A 27,096-nucleotide genomic window follows, 5' to 3' on the forward strand; every position below is an offset into this window, starting at 1 on the left:
TGAGATAACCCTCTCATTCTTCTAAAGTCTAGTGAATATAGGCCTATAACATCCTTCCTCAGATAAGGAGACCAAAACTGCACACAGTACTCCAGATGTGGTCTCACCAAAGCCCTGTATAACTGCAGTAAGACATCCTTGCTCCTGTACTCGAATCCTCTTACAATGAAGGCCAACGTACGATTCATCAGAATGATACCAGTGTGAAAAGGGTTACATTGCAAAGACAGGTTGCAGAGACTGGGCTTGTATTCCCTCGAGTCCAGAAAGTTAAGGAGTGATCTAATCGAGCGGTTTAAGATAATTGAGAGATTTGATAGGGTAGAGGGAGAGAAGTACTTCCTGTAGTGGGATGTCCAAGGGAGTGGAAATCTGGAACACTCTCAACCAAAATGCAGCTCAGGGGAAAATTTCACAACTGGGATTGATAAATTTCTGTTGGGTAAGAGTGTTAATGATCGTAGAACCAAGACAGGTGAATGGAGTTAAGGCACAGATCAGCTATAACCTATTTGAATGGCAGAACAGGCACGAGAGGGGCTGAATGGGCCTCCTCCTATTCCTGCGTAACAGGCACGTGAGGGGATCAATGGGCCTCCCCCTGTTCCTGTGTAACAGGGGTGAGAGGGGCTGAATGGGCCTCCTCCTGTTCCCGTGTAACAGGGGTGAGAGGGGCTGACTGTGCCTCCTCCTGTTCCCGTGTAATAGGGGTGAGTGGGGCTGAATGGGCCTCCTCCTGTTCCTGTGTAACAGGGGTGAGAGGGGCTGAATGGGCCTCCTCCTGTTCCTGTGTAACAGGGGTGAGAGGGGCTGAATGGGCCTCCTCCTGTTCCTGTGTAACAGGGGTGAGAGGGGCTGAATGGGCCTCCTCGTGTTCCTGTGTAACAGGGGTGAGAGCGACTGAATGGTGATTGAGATCATTGAAAAATCTGTTCCATATCCGAACCCGCACCCATTTCCAAATCACCCGGTGCTCACTGAACTACATTGCCTGTCGTTCCGGTATCTCCTCAAACTGAACATCCTCATCCCTGTTTACAAATCCCTCCATTGGCTCTTCCCCCCTCCGTGTCTCTCAGATCTCTCAGCTTCCCAATACTTTGGTTGTTGATTTTAGAAACTCGCCTCTCATGGCCTTTTTGTTTCAAAACAGAAAAGCGAGACAAGGAATGTCCGGAACCGTCCACGACACAACACGTCTGCGACAAAGAGCAGGCAGAGACGTGTCAGACAGATGAGGACTGCACAGGCTGGAAGCAGTGCTGTCGAGTCGGGGACTGTGGGAAGCGATGTGTCTACGTATTCAACAAGCGAAGTGAGAGCAAGACTTGGAAGACTCATAAAAGAGGTGAGCCCGCAAGAGATGGGAGAGACAGCCCACGAGAGAGAGGGGAGAGAGAGCCCACGAGAGAGAGGGGAGAGAGCTGCAAGAGAGGGGAGAGACAGCCCACGAGAGAGAGGGGAGAGAGAGCCCACGAGAGAGAGGGGAGAGAGCTGCGAGAGAGGGGAGAGACAGCCCACGAGAGAGAGGGAGAGAGAGCTGCGAGAGAGGGGGGAGAGAACCCGTGACAGAGGGGGGAGAGAGCCCGCGAGAGAGGGGAGAGACAGCCCACGAGAGAGAGGAGGGAGAGAGAGAGCCTGCAAGAGAGCGGGGGGAGAGTGAGCCCGCGAGAGATAAGAGAGAGAGCTCGCGAGAGAGGAGGGAGAGAGAGAGCCCGCAAGAGAGCGGGGGGAGAGTGAGCCCGCGAGAGATAAGAGAGAGAGCTCGCGAGAGAGAGGAGTGTCTGTGAATGGATATTATGTCCGAGATCTGTGAGAAGAGATTAAGTGGTTGGGTAGAGTAGGTTTTAAGGGAAGTAGGTGAGAATATTGCAGATGTCCTTCCAAAGATAATCTTCCAAAGTTCTTTCCATTCGGGAACCTCTCCTTTTGTTTGGAAAATTGCACATCATCCTGCTATTTAAGAAATGTGAGAGAGAGAAACATGGCTTTTATACAGTGGTTAATGTAACATCTCTGGTCAGGATACGAGAGTGTATAATGAAAGCTTGGCTAGCTGAACACTTTGTAAATGTTCTGCTGATCAGGGAGAGGCAGCATGGATTTGTAAAGGGTAGGTCATACCTGGTGAACCTGATTGGATTTTTTGAAGAGGTGACTAAAGTAGTGTGCAGGGGAATGTCTACGGATGTTTATATTCTGTTCCAGAATGCATTCGATAAAATCCATTTCAAGAGGCTTTTAGTTAAAGCTAATGGAATTGAAGGTGAATTATTGACCTGTTTAAGAAATTGGCTAAAAGCAGCAGGAGGAAACAAAGAGTTTGGACAGGCACTCGAATGGGCAGGCTGTGACTACTGGTGTCCGCAAGGATTTGTCCTGGGGCCTCATTTATTCACCATATTTATGAATGATGCAATAAAAAGCCGCATATCTAAAGTGAGACTAAGACAGCAGTGTAGATGGAAGCATAAAATTGCAAAGAGATATGACACAAAAATTGGTGGTGCTGTTTATGTTGAGGAGGAAAGCCTTAGATTACAGGACGATATAGATGGGCTGGGAAGATGGGCGGAGCTGTGGCAAATGGAATTTAATTCTGAGAAGTGCGAGGTGATGCATTTTGGGAGGACTAACAAGGGAAGGGAATATACAATGGATGGTAGGACCCTAGAAAGTACAGAAGGTCAGAGGCACCTTGGTGCACTTGTCCATAGATCACTAAAGGCAGAAGCAGGTAGATAAGGTGGTTAGGAAGGCATATGGGATACTTGCCCTTATTAACTGAGCCATAAAATATAAGAGCAGGGAGGTTATGATGGAGTTGTATAAACCGCTAGTTAGGCCACAGCTGGAGTACTGTGTACAGTTCTGGGTACCACACTATAGGAAGGATATATTGGCTTTGGAGAGAGTGCATTGCAGATTTATTAGAAGGATACCTGGATTTCAAGGGTTAAGCTGCAAGGAGAGATTACACACACTTGGGTTTAGAAGGTTAAAGCCTGATTTAATCAAAGGGGAACAGGTAGGGTAAATTGGAAGATTCTAGCTCCGCTAGTTGGGGAGTCTGTAACCAGGCGGTGTTGTTTAGAAATTAGAGCCAGACCTTTCAGGAGTGAAATTAAGAGTTACTTTTACACACAAAGAATCACAGAATTGTTGTCGTGCTCGGTCCAATCACCTTAAATCAGTGTCCTCTGGTTCTCGATCCTTCCGACAATGCAAACAATTTCTCCCTATCTACTCTGTCCAGTCCTCTTGTAATTTTGAACACCTCCATCAAATCTCCTCTCAACCTTCTCGAAAGAGAACATCCTCAGCTTCTCCAATCTATCCAGGTAACTGAAGTCCCTCATTCCTGGAATAACCCGCCCTGTCACCTGCAATGCTTTGTGCACATAGACCCCTCAATCTCTCTCTGCTCCTGCACCCCCTTTAGAATTCTACCCTTTTTTAACATTGCCTTTCCTCGTGTCATTTCACACTTCTCTGCATTAAGTTTCATCTGCCACATATCTGCCCAAACCACCAGTTGTCTATGACCTTTTGAAGTTTAATCACTAACCTCCTCACAGTTCACAATACTTCCAAGTTTTATGTTATCCACAAATGTTGAAATTGTGCCTGCACACCCAAGTCTAGGCCATTAATATAGATTGAGAAAAGCAGGTGGTCCAAGTACCACCGGGAACCCCACTGTATACATTCCTACAGTCCAAGAAAACAGTCGTTCACCACTACTCTCTGTTTCCTGTCACTCAGCTAACATCACATCCATGCTGCCACTGTCCCTTTTATTCCATGCACTTTGACTTTGCTGACAAGTCTGTTATATGGCACTTTATCAAATGCCTTTTGGAAGTCCCTGTACACCACATCAACCACATTACCCTCATCAACCCTCTCTGTTACCTCATCGATTGGCTCCGTTAAATTAGTTAAACACAATATGCCTTTAACAAATCCATGCTGCTTTCCTTAATTAACCCGCTTTTGCACAAGTGACTGTTAATTTTGTCCTGGATTATCGTTTCTAAAAGCTTTCCCACACAGAAGTTAATCTGACTGGCCTGTCGACGCTGGGTTTATTTTTCCATACTTTATTGAACAAGGGTGTAACATTCGCAATTCTCTGGTACCAGCCCTGTATCTTAGGAGGACATGAAGATTATGGCCAGTGCCTCTGCAATTTCCACTCTTGCTTCCCTCATTATCCTGGGACGTATCTAATCCAGTCCTGGTGACCTATCAACTTTTAAGTACAGCCAGCCTATCTAATACCTGCTCTTTATCAATTTTTAACCCATCTAGAGTCTCAGCTACCTCCGCTATCACTCCGACTTCTGCAGCATTTTCTTCCTTAATAAATACAGATTCACAGTAGTCATTTAGTACCTCAGCCATGCCCTCTGCCTATCCTTTCTTGATTGATCCCTAATCAGCCCCACACCTCCTTTTACCACCCTTTTCCTATTTTTGTGTCAATAGAATACTTTTGTATTCCCTTGTTATGTTAGCTGCCAGTCTCTTCTCATACTCTCCCTTTACTTCTCTTATTTCTTTTATCACTTCCCTCCAACCTTTTCTATATTCAGCCTGGTTCTCACCTGTATTATCAACCTGACATCAATCCTATGCACTTTTTTTTTGCTTCATCTTACCGTCCATCTCTTTTGTTATCCAGGGAGCTCTGTATTTGTTCTCCTACCTTTCCCTCTCATTGGAATGAATCACACTGTTTCCAAACTATCTCCTCCTGTTCAATTACAGTTTGACCTGCCAATCTTTGTTTCCAATTTATCTGGGCCTGATCCATTCTCAGCCTATTCAATTATTTTTACTCTGGATTGCTCTTTGTCCTTTTCTATAACTAACCTAAACCTTATGATATTATGATCACTGTTCCCTAAATATTCCCCTAATAACACTTGATCCACTTGTCCCACCTTATTGCCCAGAACCAGATCCAGGAATGCCTCCTTGCTTATTGGACTGGTAACATACTAATGTAGATAGAAAATTCTCCTGAACACACTTTAGCAACTCTTTTCCCTCTCTGCCCTTTACTTTATGACTATCCCAGCCTATATTAGAATAATTAAAGTCCCCCAGTTTACTCTCTAATTTTTCCACCTCTCTGTAATTTCCTTGCAAATTTGTTCCTCGATATCTTTTCCAATAGTTGCAGGGCTACAGGATTCCCCAGTACTGTGGGGGTATCTCTGTTGTTTCTGACATTGAACCAAATGGATTTTCTCCTGGACCCCTTGAAAGGGTGGTGGGGGTTTAGAACACTCTCCCTCATACTGGATGAATTGTGAAGTTTAGAACAGAAATTGATAGGTTTTTGATCACCAAAGCTATTAACAAAATGGGGAAAAGGCGGGTATGTCAAGTTTGCTCGCAAATCACCCATGATCTCATTGAATGCCGGAAAAGATTCGAAATGGACTAAATGGCCTCCTACTGTTAGTATACTGCTATATTTCTAGGATGACGAAGACTAGACATGGGGTGTGGGTGATTAAATGGGTGTAGAGTCAGTGATAGAGGGAGAGTGGACATGGACTGTGGGTGATTAAATGGGGGTAGAGTCAGTGATAGAGGGAGAGTGGACATGGACTGTGGGTGATTAAATGAGGGTAGAGTCAGTGATGGGGGAGAGTGGACATGGACTGTGGGTGATTAAATGGGTGTAGAGTCAGTGATAGAGGGAGAGTGGACATGGACTGTGGGTGATTAAATGGGGGTAGAGTCAGTGATAGAGGGAGAGTGGACATGGACTGTGGGTGATTAAATGGGTGTAGAGTCAGTGATAGAGGAGAGTGGACATGGACTGTGGGTGATTAAATGGGTGTAGAGTCAGTGATAGAGGGAGAGTGGACATGGACTGTGGGTGATTAAATGGGGGTAGAGTCAGTGATAGAGGAGATTGGACATGGACTGTGGGTGATTAAATGGGTGTAGAGTCAGTGATAGGGGGAGAGTGGACATGGACTGTGGGTGATTAAATGAGGGTAGAGTCAGTGATAGAGGAGAGTGGACATGGACTGTGGGTGATTAAATGGGGGTAGAGTCAGTGATAGAGGAGAGTGGACATGGACTGTGGGTGATTAAATGGGTGTAGAGTCAGTGATAGAGGGAGAGTGGACATGGACTGTGGGTGATTAAATGGGGGTAGAGTCAGTGATAGAGGAGATTGGACATGGACTGTGGGTGATTAAATGGGTGTAGAGTCAGTGATAGAGGGAGAGTGGACATGGACTGTGGGTGATTAAATGGGGGTAGAGTCAGTGATAGAGGAGAGTGGACATGGACTGTGGGTGATTAAATGGGTGTAGAGTCAGTGATAGGGGGAGAGTGGACATGGACTGTGGGTGATTAAATGAGGGTAGAGTCAGTGATAGAGGAGAGTGGACATGGACTGTGGGTGATTAAATGGGGGTAGAGTCAGTGATAGAGGAGAGTGGACATGGACTGTGGGTGATTAAATGAGGGTAGAGTCAGTGATAGAGGAGAGTGGACATGGACTGTGGGTGATTAAATGGGTGTAGAGTCAGTGATAGGGGGAGAGTGGACATGGACTGTGGGTGATTAAATGAGGGTAGAGTCAGTGATAGAGGAGAGTGGACATGGACTGTGGGTGATTAAATGGGGGTAGAGTCAGTGATAGAGGAGATTGGACATGGACTGTGGGTGATTAAATGGGTGTAGAGTCAGTGATAGAGGAGAGTGGACATGGAGTGTGGGTGATTAAATGGGTGTAGAGTCAGTGATGGGGGAGATTGGACATGGACTGTGGGTGATTAAATGGGTGTAGAGTCATTGATAGAGGAGAGTGGACATGGACTGTGGGTGATTAAATGGGTGTAGAGTCAGTGATAGAGGAGAGTGGACATGGACTGTGGGTGATTAAATGGGTGTAGAGTCAGTGATGGGGGAGAGTGGACATGGACTGTGGGTGATTAAATGGGTGTAGAGTCAGTGATAGAGGAGAGTGGACATGGACTGTGGGTGATTAAATGGGTGTAGAGTCAGTGATGGGGGAGAGTGGACATGGACTGTGGGTGATTAAATGGGTGTAGAGTCAGTGATAGAGGAGAGTGGACATGGACTGTGGGTGATTAAATGGGTGTAGAGTCAGTGATAGAGGAGAGTGGACATGGACTGTGGGTGATTAAATGGGTGTAGAGTCAGTGACAGGGGGAGAGTGGACATGGACTGTGGGTGATTAAATGGGTGTAGAGTCAGTGATAGAGGAGAGTGGACATGGACTGTGGGTGATTAAATGGGTGTAGAGTCAGTGATAGAGGGAGAGTGGACATGGACTGTGGGTGATTAAATGGGTGTAGAGTCAGTGATAGAGGAGAGTGGACATGGACTGTGGGTGATTAAATGGGTGTAGAGTCAGTGATAGAGGAGAGTGGACATGGACTGTGGGTGATTAAATGGGTGTAGAGTCAGTGATGGGGGAGAGTGGACATGGACTGTGGGTGATTAAATGGGTGTAGAGTCAGTGATAGAGGGAGAGTGGACATGGACTGTGGGTGATTAAATGGGGGTAGAGTCAGTGATAGGGGGAGAGTGGACATGGACTGTGGGTGATTAAATGGGGGTAGAGTCAGTGATAGGGGGAGAGTGGACATGGACTGTGGGTGATTAAATGGGTGTAGAGTCAGTGATAGAGGGAGAGTGGACATGGACTGTGGGTGATTAAATGGGTGTAGAGTCAGTGATAGGGGGAGAGTGGACATGGACTGTGGGTGATTAAATGGGTGTAGAGTCAGTGATAGAGGGAGAGTGGACATGGACTGTGGGTGATTAAATGGGTGTAGAGTCAGTGATAGGGGGAGAGTGGACATGGACTGTGGGTGATTAAATGGGTGTAGAGTCAGTGATAGAGGGAGAGTGGACATGGACTGTGGGTGATTAAATGGGTGTAGAGTCAGTGATAGAGGGAGAGTGGACATGGACTGTGGGTGATTAAATGGGTGTAGAGTCAGTGATAGAGGAGAGTGGACATGGACTGTGGGTGATTAAATGGGTGTAGAGTCAGTGATGGGGGAGATTGGACATGGACAGTGGGTGATTAAATGGGTGTAGAGTCAGTGATAGAGGGAGAGTGGACATGGACTGTGGGTGATTAAATGGGTGCAGAGTCAGTGATAGGGGGAGAGTGGACATGGACTGTGGGTGATTAAATGGGTGTAGAGTCAGTGATGGGGGAGATTGGACATGGACTGTGGGTGATTAAATGGGGGTAGAGTCAGTGATAGAGGAGAGTGGACATGGACTGTGGGTGATTAAATGGGTGTAGAGTCAGTGATAGGGGAGAGTGGACATGGGCTGTGGGTGATTAAATGGGTGTAGAGTCAGTGATAGAGGGAGATTGGACATGGACTGTGGGTGATTAAATGGGTGTAGAGTCAGTGATAGAGGGAGAGTGGACATGGACTGTGGGTGATTAAATGGGTGTAGAGTCAGTGATAGAGGGAGAGTGGACATGGACTGTGGGTGATTAAATGGGTGTAGAGTCAGTGATAGAGGAGAGTGGACATGGACAGTGGGTGATTAAATGGGTGTAGAGTCAGTGATAGAGGAGAGTGGACATGGGCTGTGGGTGATTAAATGGGTGTAGAGTCAGTGATAGAGGGAGAGTGGACATGGACTGTGGGTGATTAAATGGGTGTAGAGTCAGTGATAGAGGAGAGTGGACATGGACAGTGGGTGATTAAATGGGTGTAGAGTCAGTGATAGAGGAGAGTGGACATGGGCTGTGGGTGATTAAATGGGTGTAGAGTCAGTGATAGAGGGAGAGTGGACATGGACTGTGGGTGATTAAATGGGTGTAGAGTCAGTGATAGAGGAGAGTGGACATGGGCTGTGGGTGATTAAATGGGTGTAGAGTCAGTGATAGAGGGAGAGTGGACATGGACTGTGGGTGATTAAATGGGTGTAGAGTCAGTGATAGGGGAGAGTGGACATGGACTGTGGGTGATTAAATGGGTGTAGAGTCAGTGATAGAGGAGAGTGGACATGGGCTGTGGGTGATTAAATGGGTGTAGAGTCAGTGATAGAGGAGAGTGGACATGGACTGTGGGTGATTAAATGGATGTAGAGTCAGTGATAGAGGGAGAGTGGACATGGACTGTGGGTGATTAAATGGGTGCAGAGTCAGTGATAGGGGGAGAGTGGACATGGACTGTGGGTGATTAAATGGGTGTAGAGTCAGTGATAGAGGAGAGTGGACATGGACTGTGGGTGATTAAATGGGTGTAGAGTCAGTGATAGAGGAGAGTGGACATGGACTGTGGGTGATTAAATGGGTGTAGAGTCAGTGATGGGGGAGATTGGACATGGACAGTGGGTGATTAAATGGGTGTAGAGTCAGTGATAGAGGGAGATTGGACATGGACTGTGGGTGATTAAATGGGTGTAGAGTCAGTGATAGAGGGAGATTGGACATGGACTGTGGGTGATTAAATGGGTGTAGAGTCAGTGATGGGGGAGATTGGACATGGACTGTGGGTGATTAAATGGGTGTAGAGTCAGTGATAGAGGGAGAGTGGACATGGACTGTGGGTGATTAAATGGGTGCAGAGTCAGTGATAGGGGGAGAGTGGACATGGACTGTGGGTGATTAAATGGGTGTAGAGTCAGTGATAGAGGAGAGTGGACATGGACTGTGGGTGATTAAATGGGTGTAGAGTCAGTGATAGAGGAGAGTGGACATGGACTGTGGGTGATTAAATGGGTGTAGAGTCAGTGATAGAGGAGAGTGGACATGGACTGTGGGTGATTAAATGGGTGTCGAGTCAGTGATAGAGGAGAGTGGACATGGGCTGTGGGTGATTAAATGGGTGTAGAGTCAGTGATAGGGGGAGAGTGGACATGGATTGTGGGTGATTAAATGGGTGCAGAGTCAGTGATAGAGGGAGAGTGGACATGGACTGTGGGTGATTAAATGGGTGTAGAGTCAGTGATAGAGGGAGAGTGGACATGGACTGTGGGTGATTAAATGGGTGTAGAGTCAGTGATAGAGGAGAGTGGACATGGACTGTGGGTGATTAAATGGGTGCAGAGTCAGTGATAGAGGAGAGTGGACATGGACTGTGGGTGATTAAATGGGTGTGGAGTCAGTGATAGAGGGAGAGTGGACATGGACTGTGGGTGATTAAATGGGTGTAGAGTCAGTGATAGAGGAGAGTGGAGATGGGCTGTGGGTGATTAAATGGGTGTAGAGTCAGTGATAGAGGAGAGTGGACATGGGCTGTGGGTGATTAAATGGGTGTAGAGTCAGTGATGGGGGAGATTGGACATGGGCTGTGGGTGATTAAATGGGTGTAGAGTCAGTGATAGAGGAGAGTGGACATGGACAGTGGGTGATTAAATGGGTGTAGAGTCAGTGATAGAGGAGAGTGGACATGGACTGTGGGTGATTAAATGGGTGTAGAGTCAGTGATAGAGGAGAGTGGACATGGACAGTGGGTGATTAAATGGGTGTAGAGTCAGTGATAGAGGAGAGTGGACATGGACTGTGGGTGATTAAATGGGTGTAGAGTCAGTGATAGAGGAGAGTGGACATGGGCTGTGGGTGATTAAATGGGTGTAGAGTCAGTGATAGAGGAGAGTGGACATGGACTGTGGGTGATTAAATGGGTGTAGAGTCAGTGATAGAGGAGAGTGGACATGGACTGTGGGTGATTAAATGGGTGTCGAGTCAGTGATAGGGGGAGAGTGGACATGGACTGTGGGTGATTAAATGGGTGCAGAGTCAGTGATAGGGGGAGAGTGGACATGGACTGTGGGTGATTAAATGGGTGTAGAGTCAGTGATAGAGGAGAGTGGACATGGACTGTGGGTGATTAAATGGGTGTAGAGTCAGTGATAGAGGAGAGTGGACATGGACTGTGGGTGATTAAATGGGTGTCGAGTCAGTGATAGAGGAGAGTGGACATGGGCTGTGGGTGATTAAATGGGTGTAGAGTCAGTGATAGGGGGAGAGTGGACATGGATTGTGGGTGATTAAATGGGTGCAGAGTCAGTGATAGAGGGAGAGTGGACATGGACTGTGGGTGATTAAATGGGTGTAGAGTCAGTGATAGAGGGAGAGTGGACATGGACTGTGGGTGATTAAATGGGTGTAGAGTCAGTGATAGAGGAGAGTGGACATGGACTGTGGGTGATTAAATGGGTGCAGAGTCAGTGATAGAGGGAGAGTGGACATGGACTGTGGGTGATTAAATGGGTGTAGAGTCAGTGATAGAGGAGAGTGGACATGGACTGTGGGTGATTAAATGGGTGTGGAGTCAGTGATGGGGGAGAGTGGACATGGACAGTGGGTGATTAAATGGGTGTAGAGTCAGTGATAGAGGAGAGTGGACATGGGCTGTGGGTGATTAAATGGGTGTAGAGTCAGTGACAGGGGGAGAGTGGACATGGACAGTGGGTGATTAAATGGGTGTAGAGTCAGTGACAGGGGGAGAGTGGACATGGACTGTGGGTGATTAAATGGGTGTAGAGTCATTGTTAGGGGGAGAGCGGACATGGACTGTGGGTGATTAAATGGGTGCAGAGTCAGTGACAGAGGGAGAGTGGACATGGACTGTGGGTGATTAAATGGGTGTAGAGTCAGTGATGGGGGAGAGTGGACATGGACTGTGGGTGATTAAATGGGTGCAGAGTCAGTGATGGGGGAGAGTGGACATGGACTGTGGGTGATTAAATGGGTGTAGAGTCAGTGATGGGGGAGAGTGGACATGGACTGTGGGTGATTAAATAAACTTCCCCCCCCTCCCCTCCCCCTCCCCTTTTACATCATCTCAATAAACTCCCCCACACTCCCTCCCCTCCCCTTTAACATCACCCCAATAAACTCCCCCACACTCCCTCCCCTCCCCTTTAACATCACCCCAATAATCTCCACCACACTCCCTCCCCTCCCCTTTAACATCACCCCAATAAACTCCCCCACACTCCCTCCCCTCCCCTTTAACATCACACCAATAAACCCTCCCACTCTCCCTCCCCTCTCACATCACCCCTATATACTCTCCCACACTCTCTCCCCACCCTTTTAGCATCACCCCAATAAACTCCCCCACACTCCCTCCCCTCCCCTTTGATATCACTCCTAGAAAATGCCCCACACTCCCTCCCCACCGCTTGAACATCACCCCAATAAACTCCCTCACCTCCCCTTTAACGCAGCGCAATAAACTCCCTCTCACTCCCTCACCTCCCCTTTAACATCCCCCCAATAAACTTGCCCAACCTCCCTCCCCTCCCCAGAAAAACTCCCACACTCCCTCCCCTTCAACACAGCCCAATAAACTCCCTCTCACTCCTTCACCTCCCTTTTAACATCACCCCAATATACTCCCTCACCTCTCCTTTAACAAATCCCCATAAACTCCCTCACATTCCCTCACCTCCCCTTTAACACAGCCCAATAAACTCCCCCACACTCCCTCACCTCGCCTTTAACATCACCCCAATAAACGCCCCCACACTCCCTCCCCTATCCATTAACACAACCCAATAAAGTCCCCCACACTCCCTCACCTCCGCTTGAACATCACCCCAATATACTCCCTCACCTCCCCTTTAACAAATCCCCATAAACTCCCCCACAATCCCTCACCTCGCCTTTAACATCACCCCAATAAACGCCCCCACACTCCCTCCCCTCCCCATTAACACAACCCAATAAAGTCCCCCACACTCCCTCCCCTCCCCTTTAACACAGCCGAATAATCTCCCCCACACTCCCTCCCCTCCGCTTGAACATCACCCCAATATACTCCCTCACCTCCCCTTAAACAAATCCCCATAAACTCCCTCACATTCCCTCACCTCCCCTTGAACACAGCCCAATAAACTCCCCCACACTCCCTCCCCTCCCCTTTAACATCACCCCAGTAAACCCCCCCCACACTCCCTCCCCTCCCCTTTAACATCACCCCAATAAACCCCCCCACACTCCCACCCCTGCCCTTTAACATCACCCCAATAAACTCCCCCACACTCCCTCACCTCCACTTTAACATCACCCCAATAAACCCCCCCACACTCCCTCCCCTCCCCTCCCCTTTAACATCACCCCAATAAACTGCTCCGCACTCCCTTTCCTCCCCTTTAACATCACACCAATAAACTCCCCCACACTCCCTCACCTCCACTTTAACATCACCCCAATAAACCCCCCCACACTCCCACCCCTGCCCTTTAACATCACCCCAATAAACTCCCGCACACTCCCACCCCTCCCCTTCACCACAGCCCAATAAACTCCCCCACACTCCACCCTATCCCCTTTAATATCATCCCAATAAACACCCCCACACTCCCACCCCTGCCCTTTAACATCACCCCAATAAACACCCTCACACTACCTCCCCTCGCCTTTAACATCACCCCAATAAACCCCCCCCACACTCCCTCTCCTCCCCTTGAACTTCACCCCAATAAACTCCCCCACACTCCCACCCCTGCCCTTTAACTTCACCCCAATAAACTCCCCCACACTCCCACCCCTGCCCTTTAACATCACCCCAATAAACCCCCCCACACTACCTCCCCTCCCCTTTAACATCACCCCAATAAACCCCCCCCACACTCCCTCTCCTCCCCTTGAACTTCACCCCAATAAACTCCCCCACACTCCCACCCCTGCCCTTTAACTTCACCCCAATAAACTCCCCCACACTCCCACCCCTGCCCTTTAACATCACCCCAATAAACCCCCCCACACTACCTCCCCTCCCCTTTAACATCACCCCAATAAACCCCCCACACTCCCTTTCCTCCCCTTTAACATCACCCCAATAAACACCCCCACACTCGCTCCCCTCCCCTTTAACACCACCCCAATAAACCCTCCCACAATCCCCCCTCCCCTTTAACACATCCCAATAAACTCCCTCACACTCCCTCACCTCCCTTTTAACATCACCCCAATAAACTCCCCCACACTCCCTCACCTCCCCTTTAACATCACCCCAATAAACTCCACCACACTCCCTCACCTCCACTTTAACATCACCCCAATAAACTCCACCACACTCCCTCACCTCCCCTTTAACATCACCCCAATAAACTCCACCACACTCCCTCACCTCCCCATTAACATCACCCCAATAAACTCCACCACACTCCCTCACCTCCCCTTTAACATCACCCCAATAAACTCTCCCACACTCCTTCACCTCCCCTTTAACATCACCCCAATAAACCCCCCCACACTCCCTCACCACCCATTTAACATCACTCCAATAAACTCCCCCACACTCCCACACCTCCCCTTTAACATCACCCCAATAAACTCCACCACACTCCCTCACCTCCCCATTAACATCACCCCAATAAACTCCACCACACTCCCTCACCTCCCCATTAACATCACCCCAATAAACTCCACCACACTCCCTCACCTCCCCATTAACATCACCCCAATAAACTCCACCACACTCCCTCACCTCCACATTAACATCACCCCAATAAACTCCACCACACTCCCTCACCTCCCCATTAACATCACCCCAATAAACTCCCCCACACTCCCTCACCTCCACATTAACATCACCCCAATAAACTCCACCACACTCCCTCACCTCCCCATTAACATCACCCCAATAAACTCCCCCACACTCCCTCACCTCCACATTAACATCACCCCAATAAACTCCCCCACACTCCCTCACCTCCCCTTTAACATCACCCCAATAAACTCCACCACACTCCCTCACCTCCACTTTAACATCACCCCAATAAACTCCACCACACTCCCTCACCTCCCCTTTAACATCACCCCAATAAACTCCACCACACTCCCTCACCTCCCCATTAACATCACCCCAATAAACTCCACCACACTCCCTCACCTCCCCTTTAACATCACCCCAATAAACTCTCCCACACTCCTTCACCTCCCCTTTAACATCACCCCAATAAACCCCCCCACACTCCCTCACCACCCATTTAACATCACTCCAATAAACTCCCCCACACTCCCACACCTCCCCTTTAACATCACCCCAATAAACTCCACCACACTCCCTCACCTCCCCATTAACATCACCCCAATAAACTCCACCACACTCCCTCACCTCCCCATTAACATCACCCCAATAAACTCCACCACACTCCCTCACCTCCCCATTAACATCACCCCAATAAACTCCACCACACTCCCACACCTCCCCATTAACATCACCCCAATAAACTCCACCACACTCCCTCACCTCCCCATTAACATCACCCCAATAAACTCCACCACACTCCCACACCTCCCCATTAACATCACCCCAATAAACTCCACCACACTCCCACACCTCCCCATTAACATCACCCCAATAAACTCCACCACACTCCCTCACCTCCCCATTAACATCACCCCAATAAACTCCACCACACTCCCTCACCTCCACATTAACATCACCCCAATAAACTCCACCACACTCCCTCACCTCCCCATTAACATCACCCCAATAAACTCCACCACACTCCCTCACCTCCACATTAACATCACCCCAATAAACTCCACCACACTCCCACACCTCCCCTTTAACATCACTCCAATAAACTCCCCCACACTCCCACACCTCCCCTTTAACATCACCCCAATAAACTGCTCCGCACTCCCTCTCCTCCACAGTTGGCTCTCCCCTTGCGCCTCTGTCTTTTTTCCTGCCAACTACTCAGTCTCTTCGACTCGCCACATTTTAGCCCTGTCTTTATGGCTGCCCGCCAGCTCTGGCGAACGCTGGCAACTGACTCCCACGACTTGTGATCAGTGTCACAGGATTTCATGTCGCGTTTGCTCTCGTCTTTAAAGCAGAGACATGGACGGCCGGTGGGTCTGATACCAGTGGCGAGCTCGCTGTACAATGTGTCTTTGGGGATCCTGCCATCTTCCATGCGGCTCACATGGCCAAGCCATCTCAAGCGCCGCTGACTCAGTAGTGTGTACAAGCTGGGGATGTTGGCCGCCTCGAGGACTTCTGTGCTGGAGATACGGTCCTGCCACCTGATGCCAAGTATTCTCTGGAGGCAGCGAAGATGGAATGAATTGAGACGTCGCTCTTGGCTGACATACGTTGTCCAGGCCTTGCTGCCGTAGAGCAAGGTACTGAGGACACAGGCCTGATACACTCGGACTTTTGTGTTCCGTGTCAGTGCGCCATTTTCCCACACTCTCTTGGCTAGTCTGGACATAGCAGTGGAAGCCTTTCCCATGCACTTGTTGATTACTGGTGATAGTTGAGCCTAGGTAGGTGAACTCTTGAACCACTTCCAGAGCGTGGTCGCCAATATTGATGGACGGAGCATTTCTGACGTCCTGCCCCATGATGTTCGTTTTCTTGAGGCTGATGGTTATGCCAAATTCATTGCAGGCAGCCGCAAACCTGTCGATGAGACTCTGCAGACACTCTTCAGTGTGAGATGTTAATGCAGTATCGTCAGCAAAGAGGAGTTCCCTGATGAGGACTTTCCGTACTTTGGACTTCGCTCTTAGACGGGCAAGGTTGAACAACCTGCCCCCTGATCTTGTGTGGAGGAAAATTCCTTCTTCAGAGGACTTGAATGCATGTGAAAGCAGCAGGGAGAAGAAAATCCCAAAAAGTGTGGGTGCGAGAACACAGCCCTGTTTCACACCACTCAGGATAGGAAAGGGCTCTGATGAGGAGCCATCATGTTGAATTGTGCCTTTCATATTGTCATGGAATGAGGTGATGATACTTAGTAGCTTTGGTGGGCATCCAATCTTTTCTAGTAGTCTGAAGAGACCACGTCTGCTGATGAGGTCAAAGGCTCTGGTGAGATCAATGAAAGCAATGTAGAGGGGCATCTGTTGTTCACGGCATTTCTCCTGTATCTGGCGAAGGGAGAACAGCATGTCAACGGTCGATCTCCCTGCACGGAAGCCACACTGTGCCTCAGGGTAGACGCGCTTGGCCAGCTTCTGGAGCCTGTTCAGAGCGACTCGAGCACTATGCTGAGCAGGGAGATTCCACGGTAGTTGTTGCAGTCACCGCGGTCACCTTTGTTTTCATAGAGGGTGATGATATTGGCATCGCGCATGTCCTGAGGTACTGCTCCCTCGTCCCAGCACAGGCATAGCAGTTCATGTAGTGCTGAGAGTATAGCAGGCTTGGCACTCTTGATTATTTCAGGGGTAATGCTGTCCTTCCCAGGGGCTTTTCCGCTGGCTAGAGAATCAATGGCATCGCTGAGTTCCGATTTGGTTGGCTGTATGTCCAGCTCATCCATGACTGGTAGAGGCTGGGCTGCATTGAGGGCGGTCTCAGTGACAACATTCTCCCTGGAGTACAGTTCTAGGTAGTGCTCAACCCAGCGGTCCATTTGTTTGTGTTGGTCAGTGATTATGTCCCCTGATTTAGATTTGAGGGAGGGGCGATCTTCTTGATGGTTGGCCCAAGAGCTCTCTTCATGCCATCATACATTCCTCTGATGTTTCCGGTGTCGGAGGCCGGCTGAATGACTGCATAGGTGTTGCCAGTAGTCGTTTGCGCAGCGCCTGGCTGTTCTTTGTGCAGTGCTTCTGGCTGCTTTAAGTGCTGCGGATGTTAACTCGCTGGGGGCTTTCTTGTAGTTCAACAGTGCAATGCGCTTAGCGGCTATGAAAGGTTCCAGCTGTTCATTATGAGATTGAAACCAGTCTGCATTTCTCTTCGCACTTTTGCCGAAGGTGGTCAAAGCTGACTCATAGATGGCGTCTCTGATGTGTGCCCACTTGGTCTCAGCATCCCCTGTGGGAGTGTTTTGAAGGGCTGTTACAAGTGAATTTAGAAATTTTTGTAACAGCTGTGGGTGAGAAATTCTGCTCGTGTTGATGCGCGGGCGGCCCTTTTACTTGGAATGATGCAACTTCTTTGGTCTGAGTCTAACCTTGCTGCACACCAGGGAGTGGTCGGTGTCGCAGTCCGCACTGTGGAAGCTGCGTGTGATTTGAACACTGTTTAAGGCGGCTCGCCTTGTGACAATGAGGTCCAGCTGGTGCCAACGACGTGATCTTGGGTGCCTCCATGAAACCTGGTGACAGGGTTTAGTGTGAAAGAACGAGTTGGTGATGCAGAGGTTATGATAGGTACACAAGTCAAGCAGTCTCTGCCCGTTCTCATTCATCCTTCCAACGCCATAGCGCCCAAGGCAGGAGGGCCATGAGTCCTGGTCGGCCCCAACCCTGGCATTATAGTCCCCCAGCAGGAACAGGTGTTCGGTGTTGGAGATGCTGCTAATGATGTTATGGAGTTGCTCGTAGAACTGGTCTTTAGCTTCAGGTGGGGAGCAGAGTGTTGGAGCATAGATGCTGAGTTGGTGTACTGGACCAGAGGTGGTGAGCAATCGGATGGACAGTATGCGTTCCGAGCCGTTTGAGGGAGGCTCTATCATGCTGAGCAAGGAGTTTCTGATGGTGAAGCCCACTCCATGCTGTCTTGGTTCTTCAGGATCCCTACCCTGCCAGAAGAAGGTGTAGTCTTGCTCTGCTGGAGATCCACTCGCGGGGAGGCGAGTCTCTTGAAGTGCTGCAATGTCCACATTGAGTCTACTGAGCTCGTTGTTAATGATAGCGGTCTTCCGAGAATCGTTGATTTGTGTAAGGTCTTCCGACAGGCCAGGACACATAGTTCTGACGTTCCAGCTTGCAAAGCGAAGGGCTGGTACCTTCTTTTCTTTTTCCGTGTTGTTTGGTGCGGTGTTTCAGTCCACCTTTCGGGCAATGACCCTGAGCTCCTAGCACCCGTTGAAGCAGGTAGACTGTGGCGGGACAGAACCTTATTGACCGGGGGCTGCCCGGTTTGAGGCGGGCGGTGGCTGTCCAGTGAGGTGCGATGACCTCTCCCACCGACAAAGGCAACCCGTGGCGCCCAGTTTCTACGCCAATTTATCTGGATTTATAACCTGTAACTGCTGCCTTCCGTGTTGTGTCAGTCGCTGTGAAGCAACTATGGAGTGACCTCTCCATGGCGCATGCCTAGGCAAATTTATGGAGGTTGAGAGTTGCCCAGTCGTCAAAACCCCCCTCTCGGCCTTTCTGGTGGGGTCCAAAGGAGTGCAGGACACGACGTTTGGCACCAGTATGGCTGCAGGAACTGCCGGAAACATGCCAAAGGTGACACATGACCTCCTACGGGGTTCCACTCCGGATTTTCTGTTAGGGTTTACTCCCTTAGCCTTGGTCTCTCCCGAGACGCCCACAAGGCAGTGGGGTTGTTAGGGCCCCTACACAGGTGTAGGATGATGCAAGGGGGAGGGGTACAGGGAGCGGGGTGCGAGGGGGAGCTGGGAAGGGGGCTGTAAGGGGGTGGGAGGGGGTGCAGGGGAAGGGGGTACGGGGGGGAAGATGGCGCGAGAGGGGGGGCGGACTGGGACGGGGTTGTGAGGGGGTGGAGCAGGGAAGGGGACGGGGGGTGGAAGGGGGGAAATGGGGGGGGGGAAACCGGGTGCAGGTAATAAGCCATTTCCTCAGTGCCCACCATCGACGTCTGGAAAGCTCATCAACGTCCTTCTTTTAGCAGACTTACAGAGATGATTACATTCGCGAAGGGTTTTTTTTTGCAGTGGTTTAAATAAAGGCATGCAGCATTGCAGACAGTGCGCTGCAGATGCTCTCCGAGTCATCTCCCCACACCCTTTAATATCCCACCCGATCTAATCCCACTCTCCCCCTCAGTCCCCACACCTTTTAATATCCCTCCCGATCTAATCCGACTCTCCCCCTCAGTCCCCACACCTTTAATATCCCTCCCGATCTAATCCGACTCTCCCCCTCAGTCCCCACACCTTTTAATATCCCTCCCGATCTAATCCCACTCTCCCCCTCAGTCCCCACACCCTTTAATATCCCTCCCGATCTAATCCCACTCTCCCCCTCAATCCCCACACCCTTTAATATCCCTCCCGATCTAATCCCACTCTCCCCCTCAGTCCCCACACACTTTAATATCCCTCCCGATCTAATCCCACTCTCCCCCTCAGTCCCCACACCTTTTAATATCCCTCCCGATCTAATCCCACTCTCCCCCTCAATCCCCACACCCTTTAATATCCCACCTGATCTAATCCCACTCTCCCCCTCAGTCCCCACACCCTTTAATATCCCTCCCGATCTAATCCCACTCTCCCCCTCAGTCCCCACACCCTTTAATATCCCTCCCGATCTAATCCCACTCTCCCCCTCAGTCCCCACACCTTTTAATATCCCTCCCGATCTAATCCCACTCTCCCCCTCAATCCCCACACCCTTTAATATCCCACCCGATCTAATCCCACTCTCCCCCTCAGTCCCCACACCTTTTAATATCCCTCCCGATCTAATCCCACTCTCCCCCTCAATCCCCACACACTTTAATATCCCACCCAGTCTAATCCCACTCTCCCCCTCAGTCCCCACACACTTTAATATCCCACCCAGTCTAATCCCACTCTCCCCCTCAATCCCCACACACTTTAATATCCCTCCCGATCTAATCCCACTCTCCCCCTTAGTCCCCACACCCTTTAATATCCCTCCCGATCTAATCCCACTCTCCCCCTCACTCCCCACACACTTTAATATCCCACCCAGTCTAATCCCACTCTCCCCCTCAGTCCCCACACACTTTAATATCCCACCCAGTCTAATCCCACTCTCCCCCTCAGTCCCCACACACTTTAATATCCCTCCCGATCTAATCCCACTCTCCCCCTCAGTCCCCACACCTTTTAATATCCCTCCCGATCTAATCCCACTCTCCCCCTCAGTCCCCACACCTTTTAATATCCCTCCCGATCTAATCCCACTCTCCCCCTCAGTCCCCACACCTTTTAATATCCCTCCCGATCTAATCCCACTCTCCCCCTCAGTCCCCACACCCTTTAATATCCCACCCGATCTAATCCCACTCTCCCCCTCAATCCCCACACACTTTAATATCCCACCCAGTCTAATCCCACTCTCCCCCTCAGTCCCCACACACTTTAATATCCCTCCCGATCTAATCCCACTCTCCCCCTCAGTCCCCACACCCTTTAATATCCCTCCCGATCTAATCCCACTCTCCCCCTCAATCCCCACACCCTTTAATATCCCACCCGATCTAATCCCACTCTCCCCCTCAGTCCCCACACACTTTAATATCCCACCCAGTCTAATCCCACTCTCCCCCTCAGTCCCCACACACTTTAATATCCCACCCGATCTAATCCCACTCTCCCCCTCAGTCCCCACACCCTTTAATATCCCTCACGATCTAATCCCACTCTCCCCCTCAGTCCCCACACACTTTAATATCCCACCCGATCTAATCCCACTCTCCCCCTCAATCCCCACACCTTTTAATATCCCTCCCGATCTAATCCCACTCTCCCCCTCAGTCCCCACACACTTTAATATCCCTCCCGATCTAATCCCACTCTCCCCCTCACTCCCCACACCTTTTAATATCCCTCCCGATCTAATCCCACTCTCCCCCTCAGTCCCCACACACTTTAATATCCCTCCCGATCTAATCCCACTCTCCCCTTCAGTCCCCACACCGTTAAATATCCCTCCCGATCTAATCCCACTCTCCCCCTCAGTCCCCACACACTTTTAATATCCCACCCAGTCTAATCCCACTCTCCCCCTCAATCCCCACACACTTTAATATCCCACCCAGTCTAATCCCACTCTCCCCCTCAGTTCCCACACACTTTAATATCCCTCCCGATCTAATCCCACTCTCCCCCTCAGTCCCCACACCTTTTAATATCCCTCCCGATCTAATCCCACTCTCCCCCTCAGTCCCCACACACTTTAATATCCCTCCCGATCTAATCCCACTCTCCCCTTCAGTCCCCACACCGTTAAATATCCCTCCCGATCTAATCCCACTCTCCCCCTCAGTCCCCACACACTTTTAATATCCCACCCAGTCTAATCCCACTCTCCCCCTCAGTCCCCACACCCTTTAATATCCCACCCAGTCTAATCCCACTCTCCCCCTCAATCCCCACACACTTTAATATCCCACCCAGTCTAATCCCACTCTCCCCCTCAGTTCCCACACACTTTAATATCCCTCCCGATCTAATCCCACTCTCCCCCTCAGTCCCCACACCTTTTAATATCCCTCCCGATCTAATCCCACTCTCCCCCTCAGTCCCCACACACTTTAATATCCCACCCAGTCTAATCCCACTCCCCCTCAGTCCCCACACACTTTAATATCCCTCCCGATCTAATCCCACTCTCCCCCTCAGTCCCCACACCCTTTAATATCCCTCCCAGTCTAATCCCACTCCCCCTCAGTCCCCACACACTTTAATATCCCACCCAGTCTAATCCCACTCTCCCCCTCAGTCCCCACACCTTTTAATATCCCTCCCGATCTAATCCCACTCTCCCCCTCAGTCCCCACACACTTTAATATCCCACCCAGTCTAATCCCACTCCCCCTCAGTCCCCACACACTTTAATATCCCTCCCGATCTAATCCCACTCTCCCCCTCAGTCCCCACACCCTTTAATATCCCTCCCAGTCTAATCCCACTCCCCCTCAGTCCCCACACACTTTAATATCCCACCCAGTCTAATCCCACTCTCCCCCTCAGTCCCCACACCTTTTAATATCCCTCCCGATCTAATCCCACTCTCCCCCTCAGTCCCCACACACTTTAATATCCCACCCAGTCTAATCCCACTCTCCCCCTCAGTCCCCACACCCTTTAATATCCCACCCAGTCTAATCCCACTCCCCCTCAGTCCCCACACCCTTTAATATCCCACCCAGTCTAATCCCACTCTCCCCCTCAGTCCCCACACCTTTTAATATCCCTCCCGATCTAATCCCACTCTCCCCCTCAGTCCCCACACCCTTTAATATCCCTCCTGATCTAATCCCACTCTCCCCCTCAGTCCCCACACCCTTTAATATCCCTCCCGATCTAATCCCACTCTCCCCCTCAATCCCCACACCCTTTAATATCCCTCCCGATCTAATCCCACTCTCCCCCTCAGTCCCCACACCTTTTAATATCCCTCCCGATCTAATCCCACTCTCCCCCTCAGTCCCCACACCCTTTAATATCCCACCCAGTCTAATCCCACTCCCCCTCAGTCCCCACACCTTTTAATATCCCTCCCGATCTAATCCCACTCTCCCCCTCAGTCCCCACACACTTTAATATCCCTCCCGATCTAATCCCACTCTCCCCCTCAGTCCCCACACACTTTAATATCCCACCCAGTCTAATCCCACTCTCCCCCTCAGTCCCCACACCCTTTAATATCCCACCCAGTCTAATCCCACTCCCCCTCAGTCCCCACACCTTTTAATATCCCTCCCGATCTAATCCCACTCTCCCCCTCAGTCCCCACACCCTTTAATATCCCTCCCGATCTAATCCCACTCTCCCCCTCAGTCCCCACACCATTTAACAACCCACTCAGTCTAATCCCACTCTCCCCCTCAGTCCCCACACCCTTGAATATCCCTCCCGATCTAATCCCACTCTCCCCCTCAGACATCACACCCTTTAGCAACCCACCCAGACGAATCCCACTCTCCCCCTCAGTCCCCACACACTTTAATATCCCACCCAGTCTAATCCCACTCTCCCCCTCAATCCCCACACCTTTAATATCCCTCCCGATCTAATCCCACTCTCCCCCTCAGTCCCCACACCCTTTAATATCCCTCCCGATCTAATCCCACTCTCCCCCTCAGTCCCCACACCTTTAATATCCCTCCCGATCTAATCCCACTCTCCCCCTCAGTCCCCACACCCTTTAATATCCCTCCCGATCTAATCCCACTCTCCCCCTCTGTCCCCACACCCTTTAACAACCCACCCAGTCTAATCCCACTCTCCCCCTCAGTCCCCACACCCTTTAACAACCCACCCGGTCAAATCCCACTCTCTCCCTCAGTCCCCACACCCTTTAACAACCCACCCGGTCAAATCCCACTCTCCCCCTCAGTCCCCACACCCTTTAACAACCCACCCAGTCTAATCCCACTCTCCCCCTCACTCCCCGCACCCTTTAATATCCCACCCGATCAAATCCCACTCTCACCCTCACTCCCCACACTCTCTAATATCCCACCCAGTCTAATCCCACTCTCCCCCTCACTCCCCACACCCTTTAATATCCCACCTGGTCAAATCCCACTCTCCCCCTCACTCCCCACACCCTTTAATATCCCACCCGATCAAATCCCACTCTCACCCTCACTCCCCACACTCTCTAATATCCCACCCAGTCTAATCCCACTCTCCCCCTCACTCCCCACACCCTTTAATATCCCACCTGGTCAAATCCCACTCTCACCCTCACTCCCCAGACTCTCTAATATCCCACCCAGTCTAATCCCACTCTCCCCCTCACTCCCCACACCCTTTAATATCCCACCTGGTCAAATCCCACTCTCCCCCTCACTCCCCACACCCTTTAATATCCCACCCGGTCAAATCCCACTCTCCCCCTCACTCCCCGCACCTTTTAATATCCCACCCAGTCTAATCCCACTCTCCCCCCTCACTCCCCGTACCCTTTAATATCCCACCCAGTCTAATCCCACTCCCCCTCACTCCCCACAACCTTTAATATCCCACCCAGTCTAATCCCACTCTTCCCCCTCACTCCCCACACCCTTTAATATCCCACCCAGTCTAATCTCACTCTCCCCCTCACTCCCCACACCCTTTAATATCCCACCCACTCTAATCCCACACTCACCCTCACTCCCCGCACCCTTTCTTATGCCAAGCAGTCTCATCCGACTCTCCCCCTCACTCCCCACGGCATTTAATATCCCACCCAGTCTATTCTCAATCTCCCCCTCACTCCCTTCACCCTTTATTATGCCACCCAGTCTAATCCAACTCTCCCCCTCACTCCCCACGGCATTTAATATCCCACCCGCTCGAATCCCACTCTCCCCCTCACTCCCCGCAGCCTTTAATATCCCACCCACTCGAATCCCACTCTCCCCTTCACTCCCCACACCCTTTAATATCCCACCTGGTCAAATCCCACTCTTCCCCCTCACTCCCCACACCCTTTAATATCCCACCCAGTCTAATCCCACTCTCCCCCTCACTCTCCACACCCTTTAATATCCCACCCAGTCTAATCCCACTCTCCCCATCACTCCCCACACCCTTTAATATCCCACCCATTCAAATCCCACTCTCACCCTCACTCCCCGCAGCCTTTAATATCCCACCCACTCGAATCCCACTCTCCCCTTCACTCCCCACACCCTTTAATATCCCACCTGGTCAAATCCCACTCTTCCCCCTCACTCCCCACACCCTTTAATATCCCACCCAGTCTAATCCCACTCTCCCCCTCACTCTCCACACCCTTTAATATCCCACCCAGTCTAATCCCACTCTCCCCATCACTCCCCACACCCTTTAATATCCCACCCATTCAAATCCCACTCTCACCCTCACTCCCCACAGCCTCTAATATCCCTCCCGATCTAATCCCACTCTCCCCCTCAGTCCCCACACCCTTTAACAACCCACCCAGTCTAATCCCACTCTCCCCATCACTCCCCGTACCCTTTAAGATCCCACCCATTCAAATCCCACTCTCACCCTCACTCCCCACACCCTTTAATATCCCTCCCGATCTAATCCCACTCTCCCCCTCACTCCCCACACCCTTTAATATCCCACCCAGTCTAATCCCACTCTCCCCATCACTCCCCACACCCTTTAATATCCCACCCAGTCTAATCCCACTCTCCCCATCACTCCCCACACCCTTTAATATCCCACCCATTCAAATCCCACTCTCACCCTCACTCCCCACAGCCTCTAATATCCCTCCCGATCTAATCCCACTCTCCCCCTCAGTCCCCACACCCTTTAACAACCCACCCAGTCTAATCCCACTCTCCCCATCACTCCCCGTACCCTTTAAGATCCCACCCATTCAAATCCCACTCTCACCTCACTCCCCACACACTTTAATATCCCTCCCGATCTAATCCCACTCTCCCCCTCACTCCCCACACACTTTAATATCCCTCCCGATCTAATCCCACTCTCCCCCTCACTCCCCGTACCCTTTAATATCCCACCCAGTGTAATCCCACTCTCCCCCTCACTCCCCGTACCCTTTAATATCCCTCCCGATCTAATCCCACTTCCCCTCACTCCCCACACCCTTTAATATCCCACCCAGTGTAATTACACTCTCTCCCTCACTCCCCGCACCCTTTAATAACCCACCCAGTCTATTCTCACTCTCCCCCTCACTCCCCACACCCTTTATTATGCCACCCAGTCTAATCCGATTCTCCCCCTCACTCTCCACGGCATTTAATATCCCACCCACTCTATTCCCACTGTCCCCCATACTCCCCACACCCTTTAATATCCCACCCAGTCTAATCCCACTCTCCCCCACACTCACCGCACACTTAAAATCCCACTGAGCCTAATCCCACTCTCCCAATCACTCCCCACACCCTTTAATATCCCACCCAGTCAAATCCTTTATCCCCCTCTCTCTCCGTTCCCTTTAATATCCCACCCAGTCTCATCCCACTCTCCCCCTCACTCTGCACTGCCTTTAATATCCCACCCAGTCTCATCCCACTCTCCCCCTCACTCTGCACTGCCTTTAATATCCCACCCAGTCTCATCCCACTCTCCCCCTCACTCTGCACTGCCTTTAATATCCCACCCAGTCTCATCCCACTCTCCCCCTCACTCTGCACTGCCTTTAATATCCCACCCAGTCTCATCCCACTCTCCCCCTCACTCTGCACTGCCTTTAATATCCCACCCAGTCTCATCCCACTCTCCCCCTCACTCTGCACTGCCTTTAATATCCCACCCAGTTTCATCCCACTCTCCCCCTCACTCTGCACTGCCTTTAATATCCCACCCAGTCTCATCCCACTCTCCCCCTCACTCTGCACTGCCTTTAATATCCCACCCAGTTTCATCCCACTCTCCCCCTCACTCTGCACTGCCTTTAATATCCCACCAAGTCTAATCACACTCCCCATCACTGCCTGCAGCCTTTAATATCCCACGGTTTCCAGTGACAGGAGGATCGGTAACCAGAGGGACACAGTTTGAAGA

The 27,096-nt window shown here is 50.6% G+C and overlaps 1 protein-coding gene across 2 annotated transcripts in view; it reads left to right on the top strand.

Annotated features, from left to right (window-relative positions):
* LOC137361965 (extracellular matrix protein A-like) overlaps nt 1–27,096 on the top strand; it is a 213,690-nt gene that overhangs the window by 114,495 nt on the left and 72,099 nt on the right. For both annotated transcript variants that reach the window (XM_068026561.1, XM_068026562.1), the window contains exon 27: nt 1,154–1,348. In XM_068026561.1, the coding sequence (XP_067882662.1) occupies nt 1,154–1,348 (195 nt within the window). The remainder of the gene's footprint in view (nt 1–1,153; nt 1,349–27,096) is intronic.

Source organism: Heterodontus francisci, unplaced genomic scaffold (genome assembly GCF_036365525.1).
Source record: "Heterodontus francisci isolate sHetFra1 unplaced genomic scaffold, sHetFra1.hap1 HAP1_SCAFFOLD_323, whole genome shotgun sequence".
In the NCBI taxonomy this organism is placed as follows: domain Eukaryota; kingdom Metazoa; phylum Chordata; class Chondrichthyes; order Heterodontiformes; family Heterodontidae; genus Heterodontus; species Heterodontus francisci.